At 43.1% G+C, this 10,547-nt stretch overlaps 1 protein-coding gene across 2 annotated transcripts; it reads left to right on the top strand.

The window, feature by feature from the left end:
* Positions 1-1,952: 1,952 nt before the first annotated feature.
* Positions 1,953-8,468, top strand: lyl1 (LYL1 basic helix-loop-helix family member). 2 transcript variants are annotated; one of them, XM_031872034.1, is made up of 4 exons: positions 1,953-2,398; positions 3,623-5,089; positions 6,521-6,618; positions 7,315-8,468. In XM_031872034.1, exons 2-4 carry the CDS (start codon positions 4,278-4,280, stop codon positions 7,845-7,847), a joined length of 1,443 nt encoding a protein of 480 aa, XP_031727894.1. In that variant the 5' UTR covers positions 1,953-2,398; positions 3,623-4,277; the 3' UTR covers positions 7,848-8,468. The 2 variants fall into 2 exon arrangements, with proteins under 2 accessions (XP_031727894.1, XP_031727893.1); XM_031872033.1 differs by having other exon boundaries at positions 7,276-8,468.
* The last annotated feature ends 2,079 nt before the right edge of the window (positions 8,469-10,547 follow it).

Here is a 10,547-nt window from a genome sequence, read left to right as displayed (position 1 = left end):
TTCATAGCGGCACACATAGCCACAAATAATTATAAACAATCATTGAAAATAGCTACAGGCATTTGAATGCGTTATTACAGTTATATTATTAATAAACCCCCAAAAGCAACAGGCTCAAAAGCGTGCTGACAATACAGCGCTGTGACGACACTGAATCACACTGCTTGTGAGAGAAGCATTAAAGCACAGGGAAAGTTAATCCCAAAGGATTTCTCTCTGTCCCTTGTGTGGCTTTTTATATGTTACAGGCAAATTCATGCAGCATTTGCAGGCGCAGCGGTGCAACTGCAACGTTATTCTGGCTCACAGAGAGCGACCGACTGGAACCACAGCTGCCGGACGCAAAAGAGTGTGACGGAGCGGTAGATGACACTGTCTGCACTCTGAGTGGACTATATTATTTCAGCAGTGCAGTTATTGTTTATAATGATGATGATGAGGACTACAATGAAAGAAAAAAAGAAAATCAACAATGATGATGATGAAGGTGATGACAGATTTGTTGAGCGGCTGCTCAGCACTGCTTTCTTTCTTTCCCAGGACCTCGAAGGTCACGTAACTGTAAAGCCTTTATAATGTTTGTGCTTCAGTCTGTCTAAGAAGGAAATGAGTCAATGTAAAAAAAAAAGTGCTGACCCTGAGGTTGAGGTCGAGAGAGAGAGGGGGGGAGAGAGAGGGAGAGAGAGAGGGAGAGGGAGAGACTTTGGGAGGAGCATTAGTGGGTGAGCATGGAGGAGAGCGGGTGAGAGATAGATTTAGGAAGGAAGTTCGGGAGCTCTTGGAGAGGAAAGTTACCACGATGACGACGTGCGCGTTGGTCATCAGTGACACAGGTGTGCTCTGATGTCATAACCGAGAAGCTCCGACCAAACATCTGTCTCACGTGCGATGAAAAGAGATCCTCTATTAAAAAATTCACAGAAAAATTCATAATATCCCATTAAAGCTCATGTTCATACTGCCGGTTTTATACAGACAACAATCCAAAACGCAACACATTTAGTTTATCATCATAGATTAGACAAACACACAACAACAAATCCTCATATTTGAAAGCTGAAGGCCTTGGAAAAATGACTGAAACAATGTTTGATCAATAATAATAACAGATTGTGTGTTGATCAACTAATTGATTGATGGACCTACTGAGATTACAACCACGATAAGACAATCCCCTTCAATAAAAGAAAAGCTCTCTTTAGGAACAGTTGCTCCTCCTCTATCCTTCGTGTTTGATCTGTGCTCACCTCTTCCTTTACATCAATTTGTCTCAAATCCAGAATAAAATAAAAAAATGTATAATGCTTCTACAAATACACATTATAAAAGGGATTACAGCTAATAATCAAGATATAAAGATGACTGTTAATAGCAGACATAGATAGATATTAGTTGATTCCCCATGGGGCTTGTTTGTCATTGTCTATGCATGAACATCCACTCTATGTGTGCGTGAAGAAGAATGTGTGCACCTTTGTCTATTTATTATATTTTGATATAAGTGCAGTGGCGGATATCTTCAAAGTCTGAGACTGTCTCGTGTGATGTGTGAGCGTACATGCATGTAGGCGTGAACCGGCTTGTGTGTGTTATGAGAAGTGTGTGTTGGTATTGGTGGTGATGGAGGGGGGAGAGAGGAGGGTGGTGGAGGTTCCTTATCTGCAGGCCACAGGCAGCTTTTGAGGCTCTTATCAGCAGCCACCATATTCTACTAGCACATCCTCTTGTCCAGCAGGGAGCGGAAAACTCTCCTTGCAACATGGCTCCCTCTCTCTCTCCCCCCCGCCCCTCTCCCCCCCCCTCTCTCTCTCTCCCACCTCCCACTCGCCAGTTCCAGAGCTCTCCGACTGGCAACCAGCGAAAGCATTGTGTCTCCTTGGCGAGGAGAGTCAGAGACAGAAGAGATAGACAGGACAGTGAAAGAGAGAGAGAGACAGAGAGTGAAAGAGAGAGAGAGACAGAGAGTGAAAGAGAGAGAGAGAGACAGAGAGTGAAAGAGAGAGAGAGAGAGAGGGGTGAGAATGACATATGGGCAGAGGGGGAGGCAGAGAACATCTCCACACTTTGAGCACGTCTTCGTTCTAAGGAGCAACTTCTCAACGAAAAATAAATATGTGCGTTTGTACAATCTAATCAAACTTAATGTCTTTGTGAAAATTTGGGACTTTATTATTTAATTTTTTTCTGAGGAGTGTTTTATATGGTGTCAGACAGCTCTGACCTCAGACACTGACAGGCTGCAGTGGAGTGTGAGCGACCTGAAGAAGAAGGAGGAGGAGGAGGAGGAGGTGGGCCTTAAACACTGAGGAGATGCAACATGTGCGTTCTTAGATCGCTTAAACTCTGATGGATTTTGCATGACAGACAGACGAGCCACACTGGATGTCATAATGTATCTGTGAGTACTTATTTAATGTGTCTTCTTTTTTATTTTTTTATGCACTGTAGTGCATGACTGAGGTTCGCAGCCTCTAACAATTACATATATATGTGTGTGTGTGTGTGTGTGTGTGTGTGTGTGTGTGTGTGTGTGTGTGGGTGTGTGTGTGTGTATATATGTATATCTATGTGTTTTTTTGTAAATAATTGTCTAAATAATAATAATAGAATAGCATCTAATTGAATTATCTGTCACATGAGCCATATAAGGTGTACTTTTAGTCAAATTGTTGAAAACTGGTAATTAAAATTTGGTAGCTTTGTGGTAAATCGATGAAGATATAAATGTGATATTAAAAGATTTATCTTTACAAATTTTTCTGTTGAAAGCTGAATTACATACTTTTTCTAACCAGTCTGGTTATTGTAAAAATCCAATATATTGTGCATTTGGCTTAAACATTAATATGAAACATAATATAGAAAGAAACAGAAAGAAAAAAACACATATTGGACACACAATCTAATTTAATAAAGATTATATTAATGAATTAAAATAGCATGGAGGTTTATCAAAATGATCAAAGATATTATATTTAGGATTTGAAACAGCTCGTTGTGCAGAAACATACCTACAGACTTGCCTTTGTTGGCTACCGCAGTAAAACGAATTATCTTACTTAAGTGTGCAGCTAATTATGTTTTCAGTGAATGTATTTTACAATGAATCCTTTTAAATATGAATCTATGGTTGTTTCTGTGTAGCTCCTCTAAGGGTTCTTCCCACCGAGATATTTAAACCACAGTAAATATAACACTGCTACAAAATAAAATGATAAAAAAACTAACTTTGAGAGCATCATTGTGAAAGAGGGAACTGTCCAAAATAAAGTCATGACCACCAGAAGAAGACAAAAACAGGAACACTTGCGATTGCAAAACCTGAGAAACCATAAGAGCATTACGCCTGTCAGCTCGGTGACAACAAGCGTCTTCCTCTGTGAAGAAGTGGACTTCAAACAGTGAATTCACTTGATATCCAGCAGTTTAACATCAGGGCAGTAGTGTGTAATGAAATCTGTGGACCAGCTTCCACTGAGGAAACCACAAACAACAACAACTACTCCTGACATTTTAGTACTAGCTCTAGTGGCGCACATCTGCAAATTATGACCTTTTAGCACATTTTCATATCCATATATATCCGTATACTTACCAGAGTGTGTTTTTCTTTGTTCAACAGACTCTTTGATATCAATCCACTCTTCGGGGGTCTGGGGCGTTTTGAATGCTGAAAAGGATTTTGACTCACATCCTCAAAATACACACAGACAGATGGACTCAGTGAGAGCAGCCACTAGAGACTTCACATTCACAACCTAGAATCTGCTGCTCAGGATATTCTGTGAGAAGAATCCACTCAAAATCCGACCGCAACACCCACCCCGGGTCCACGCTGCACCCAAAGACGGTACTGCAGGAGAAGCCCTCCATTAAAAACTGCAGGGACTGCAACATTTCGGTCATTGGCACCCTCTGAGACGTTGAAGTGAGGGAATGAATACAGGCTCACGTTTACTCAAAGCCGGAGACACAGCCAGAGACTGACGACTCGCTCATTGACCCTGGCAATGATAACTGAAGGATTTCAAGTTGGCCAAAACGAAAATCTATTGAGGAAGAGCAGCAAAATATTGCGTATTCTGCAGGTAAGTGGAACAAAGGAGAAAGAAATAAAGGCTGTCAAGGAAAAGACACGTTGTTTAGAAAAAGGTGTAAAGAGTTCTGTAGGATGAGCTGCATGTGGTACACATGAGCACGTTACTGACTCTCACACACAAACAAAAGACACGCTGGATCACTTGCTGGGCAGCTGGCACTAACGGGGATTCACCACCATGATGGAGAAGATGAACCCCACCAGCCCACCTGCCTCACCCCCCGCCCTACCTTGCCACTCCTCATCCTCCTCATCCTCCGCCTCATCCTCCGCCTCATCCTCCGCCTCCTCCCCATCCTGCGCCTCCGTAGAGCAGCACAGTCCCCTCCACAACAAGACTTTGGCATCCTCGGACGCCATCAGCAGCCCGTGTCCCGCTAACAAGACAGGGCACAAGGGACACACCGATGTCCCCTCTTCTGGCTCGATTCAGTCCCCCATTGCCACGACGACCGCGTTAACCGGTCACGACGCAGACTCAGCTGCTGCACCTGAGCCCATCGTCATGGAGACCAGGGAGGAGGAGGAGGATAAGCGAGGAGGACCAAAGAGCACCTCAGTCCCTGCTGCCTCTGCCAATGGGTCCCCAACTCTTTCCTCTCCACCTCCGCTCCTCCCGGCACCAGCCAGGACCTACGCGTGCCCTGTACCGCCTCCAACCTCCACCGCCTCCTTCCCTTCATGCTCATCATCCTCTCCTCTTCCTCCACACATTCCAGTCATCAGCCTCGGTCACAGCAAACCTCCTCTCCCGCTCCCCAATACCCTTTTGACTGCCCTCCACCCAATACCCAACCTCCTACATGGGCCCCACGGGGACTTTCGCCGCTGTCAGCGGACCTGTTTTCCCGGGGCCAGCCCTGGAGCTTCTGGATCTTCTGGAGCTTCTGGAGCTTCTGGAGCTTCTGGAGCTTCTGGGGGCCCCTCAGCTCTCTCCCCAGGACCCCTGTTGCCTCAGCAGTACCTGTCTGCACACCCCTTCTTCACCAGGTGAGATATGGTAGATATGGATTCATCCATAAGCAATGTGGAATCCTTTACATCCTCTTCAGACCCTCATCAGTGAAAGCTGACCGGTGTGGATTTCCTGTCTCAGGAAGTTTTCTATTCCTTAATCTGAAAAAAAGAAAAGTCAGAAAACAATCAAAATTGTTTTTAATATTTCTACGTCTTCCCTATTGAGTCAATCATCTTGCAAATCCTCATTTTTATCTTGCGACCCCTTCGAGGGGTCCCGACCCCAAGGTTGGGAACCACAGCATTAGCAGACAACACCGATAGACAAATGTTATCCGCAGAAGTGTATTAAATCATCTTGTTAAGTTAAATACTTCTGGAGGTTGCATTTGATCCTGTAAGGATTTCTGAATAATGGAAAATATTATAATACAACTTATGAAACATCAAACAGTATATTAAATAAAAGACACACAATGCTCCTTCACATTCTTTTCATCAGAGAAGGCAAACAGGTGTGGAGCTGCCAAAATACGCTTTCCTGAGATACTAGCGATGATGATATCTCCTCGTTGGTAACAATTTCCCGTTTCATATGAAACCTCAACTGCTTGGATTTCACGACTTCCCATGGTGATTAATTGTGGCTACGCTGCAGTTATGCAAAACTGACAGCAGGATGTGTGCTGTTATGAAGGGACCTCACATTTCTCACGCTACATTTACTCATCAGCACATTTGGTCGCTGACCACGAGTTGCATCGTGGAATGTTTTCTGTGTGCATTTAGTGGTAAACAAAAAAAAAAAAGAAATCACTTTTGAAACAATAATTCTACTTTTAATTGCAGCTAAATTTAGTCGTCGATCCGGCAAAACACTACAAAACAGACCTCTTAAAGCTTTTTTGGGGGCTTGTAGAGTTGGCAACTCTTCGCTTACTCTCATGAAGAAAGGCACTCATTTGCAGACTTTATCAGAGCCCTCATACTGTGTAATTATTCTCTACTCCAAAACAAGATTTTCCTCAGTTTCTTTCCGTAACAAAGAAGTATCAGCTATGTGAATGTTGAAAAAAAAACATCTAAGGTTTCACCATCTGTCATACAGGTCTGGGAATAAGATTCCCTGCAGACTTCTCTCTGGTCTGTTTGTAGCAGTAAGCATTGATCTATTTCATCCCCCTGAAGTAGAATCAGCTAGTAAGCAGACTTAATGAGACTGAGCTAAAACTCTGCATGCACACTCAATCAACGCCACCAACATAATCACAACGCAGTCAATGGCTTCCACCGTCTTCTTCTCCATCCACTCCCCGAGATTTCCTTCTTTTTAAGGACAGAGATGCTGGAGTGACTTAACATTGCAAACTGTATTTTTTATGTATATATTTAGCTGCACTTGATTGCAAATGCAGCTACAAAAATGCCACATTTTCACACATTTTGCTGTGTTTTTATCTCTAGTTCTTACCTGAGTCCCTCGGGAGGAAGCTATGGCATCATCAGCAGCAGCCGCATCAAGAGAAGACCCTCGTCACACTTTGACTTGGAGATCAATGACTGTGAGTTTCTCTGTGACCAAATACAGAATGAGACATCAATATCAATATGTAGAATGTTTGAAATTGTATTGATGTAATTGCTGCTCACGTCGTGGAAAAGGTTAATATCCAATACATTTAAAAGATAAGGTTGCAGATGTTCTGCATTTGCCTCATTGTCAACAAGTCTTGTGAAAAAACTGACAGCAACGATGTGTCAGCACATCTCAATACTTTCCAATACAATCCTTTCAGCCCAAAGCCCATTGTTTTCACTCAAGACGGGTCATAGATACATATTAAAGTGTTATTTTTGAAAGTTAAATAATTACCGAAGACAGCAGGGCACTGTAGGTTTTGGATAATGTAACTCAACAGGAGTGAAAAAGTGCATTTGTTGGGGGACTATTTTCAGCGGTGGATTGATACACATTTGGTGCTCTAGTGAGTATTCACAGCAGCAAGGCGGTTGATTGACTCAAAACAAACTAAAGTGTCCATGCTCACCATAATGAATGAAGATGTCCCAGTAAAACAGTGTGGCTCATTGATGTGTTTTGAATACGATACACCAGGCTTTGGCCACACAAGACTTGTTCGTGCAATTTCATTGTTGTTCTTTTTATGGGATTTGTTGACAATAATAATACATATTAACTTCTTCTTATGTCCTTTAAGGCCCTGCACACTCAGACAGTGATTATGTGTGTCTAACAGGCCCTCCTCAGAAAATCGCTCGGCGTGTCTTCACCAACAGCCGCGAGCGCTGGCGACAGCAGAACGTGAACGGGGCTTTCTCTGAGCTGAGGAAACTCATTCCCACGCATCCACCCGACAAGAAGCTCAGCAAGAACGAGATCCTCCGTCTGGCTGTCAAGTACATCAACTTCCTGGTCACGCTGCTCAGTGACCAGGCACAGGACAAGACCAGGGACTCGGCTGAGGAGGAGGACGAGAGCACCGCGGCCGGGCTGGACAGTAACAAACAGAACCGTCTTTGTCAGTGCAACACTCCTCCTCCGTCCCACGCCGGCCCGCCATCCTCAGCCCGTCCCGCGACAGTCCACAGAGACAGGGACTCGACTGACTCCGTCATCGCTCTGGCTAACTCCCCGGCAACATCCAGTTGCTATGGCGACACGGACAGTGAGGAGAGCTTTGGGGCTAAGACCTCTTTGGTGACTCATGGCATTCTGGGAAAGGTCAGGGGTCAGATAAGGATGGTGGCAGCAACAAATGACGAGCGGTGACACCAGAAGACGGCGAACAAAGATGTGTAAATGTCACGGTGACGAACAGGACACTATCATCGGCAGATACCCCAAGTGTTTGAGGAACAAGTGTGATTCTCTCTCCTAAACCTTCAAGTAGGGAAAGAAGTAGGGGGGGTCTGGAGACATTTTTGTAGTTTTAACTGTCTCGATGTCTTTTACAAGTGTATCTGTGCTGTGGGGCAAGCTGAGAGGCACGAAACATCACAGAACATTCAAACAGACTCGAAATGCGTTACATCCAAATAAGGTCACAATGTTCCTTTGTCAAACATTACATGTCTAACAATGTGGATAAATTATGCAAAACAGGAACAGAACAGAAGAAATACAGGTTCTTGAACTCTCCTCTGTAGACCCATACAAATACTAAATCTCCCACAAGAGGGTTAGACACCAGTATTGTTTTGTTATGGTCTACATGCGGCCTCATAAATGTAAATAATCTGCATTGCCACAGTACAATTATGGTGACTGCTATAGAATACTCTGCAAAGTTTCCAGTTTTTAATGTCGCTGTCAGAGAGGCGAGGCAGATGGTACCACCCTCACATTGTGACACACTTGTACCAGACAGAAATAAAGTGCGTTTTAGTTTGCTGTTCCTTATTTGACATCCTCTTATTGCGCTCCAAAGACTGCTCGTTGTCAGCACGATTTCTCAACACGTCCGAATGTTTAGGGAACATTTGTGTATCCTCAAAGTGTTCAGTACAAAGAGATTCTCCGTGTGAGACCATCTCCATAACCATCAGATGTTAGATGTATGAATGCAATGTTACTGGGTAAGAGTTATGAAGGAACCAGCTTTAATTTGACTGCTTATTTTAAATAACGTGTAGATAAGTCATGTGTCCATATGTTAATAGATTGACACAACAACTTGTCACTAAACATTGCGTGCTGAATATTCAAAACAAATAGTGAGTGATGTGTTTTTCTGAAGATGAATATAATTGTTTGAAAAGAAAAAAAATGCTTTAACGGTTGTCCCATGAAGTTTTGGAGTCTTCCGGGGCAGCTGGTTTAGGGTGTAGTGTACATGTTTTCAGTGGTGGAAGAAGAACTCTTTTACTTAAGTAAGAGAAGCAATATCACATTGTAAAAATACTCTGTTACACGTAAAGGTATCAGCATCAAAACATAGGCATACTTTAAGTACCAAAGGTAAAAGTACTTATTATGCAAAATCGTCCATTTCAGAACAATATCACTTGATTTTTAGAGGTGGAAAGAGTAGAATATTGTACTCAAGTACAGGTATTGTTACTTTAAATACATTTTACTCAAGTAACGAGTCGGCTGCTTGTATAAAAAACGTAGTAAAGTAAAAGTAGGTCAAAATGCAATGTGTTAAATTCAAAAAAAGGGGGGGCGCTACTAAATTGATTGCATTAAATTTCACCTAATACACATGTGGAAAGACCCATTCTGCCCCAAACCAACCAGATTCCTCAGATTAGCTTCACAAGAATTAACCAGAAAAGAGATGAACTGATGGACAAAAAATAAAAACGAGTGATGGGCCTGAAACTTCTTTTGGATCCAACAGTTGGTCAACACATCGCCAAAGTAGACAACACAGACATGTAAACAATATTACCTCCACATCAGCGGCAGCCATGTACACACATATCACAGCAAAGGAGAGCTCGGCTCTCTGGTCCCACTGCGCTCCTCGAGACCCTGAAGATAACAGTTACTCTGTGAACTCAAAGGCATCACTGATGGATGTTAGCATTCAGCATGTTAGCCAGACCCACCGTGCCCCTACTGTTCAGGTCATGAACATGTATGTGTGTAATTCGTTAATTAAGACAGATGCAACTTTTTGATAATACCACGGTACACTAATGGTATTATGGCGACCGTGGCTCACTGGGTTAAGAGGGTTGTCTGGGAACCAGGTTCAATCCTCGGTTCAATCCTCGACTGGGACGTGTCAACTGTCGAAGTGTACCTGAGCAAGACACTGAACCCCATGCTCCCCGGGCGCCTGTCATCGGCAGCCCACTGCTCCCTATATACAGGGATGGGTCAAATGCAGAGACAAATTTCCCCCTTAAAGGGATCAATATAGTATAATAAAAATAAATATTATAACCACACCATATTGATTTGATGTTGCTTGAAGTGACCCGGCCCAAGAACTCTTGGGGCGCGTGAACATAAACATTTATAACTTATAATCTCCGGAGTGTCACCTGTGTGGACATAGTCAGTATTTTTAGTAAATTAGGCTTAATCTATAAGAATACATTATTTGTTGGTTGATTTATATATTGTATTACTATGTGGTTGAATAAATAGTGAAGTGAAATGTACAATATTTGCCTCTGAAGTGTAGGCTAGTGGAGTAGAAGCAGCCTATAAAAGTAGCAGAAAATTAAAATACTCAAGTAAAGTACAAGTACCTCAAATTTGCACTTACGCACTTGTACTTGAGTAAATATAGGCCTACTCCACCACTACATGTTTTTGACGTGTCTGTGCATTACGTGTGTGGCAAAAGATTTATGTAACAGCAACAATTGCAGGTGTGCGGTTGTGTGAGGAAGGTATGGGTGGATGTGGGATGCGGTAGAAGAAGGGGTTCAGCTTGGTGGTGGGGGGGGGGGGGGGGGGAGATCGGAAGAGCGTCGTGTAGTTCCGATCTTCACGTCCATTACGCACCCGATA

The sequence above is a fragment of the Anarrhichthys ocellatus genome, unplaced genomic scaffold, assembly GCF_004355925.1.
Source record: "Anarrhichthys ocellatus isolate YVR2014 unplaced genomic scaffold, GSC_Weel_1.0 scaffold61, whole genome shotgun sequence".
Classification (NCBI taxonomy): Eukaryota; Metazoa; Chordata; class Actinopteri; order Perciformes; family Anarhichadidae; genus Anarrhichthys; species Anarrhichthys ocellatus.
This window is presented reverse-complemented; position numbering and strand designations above follow the sequence as displayed.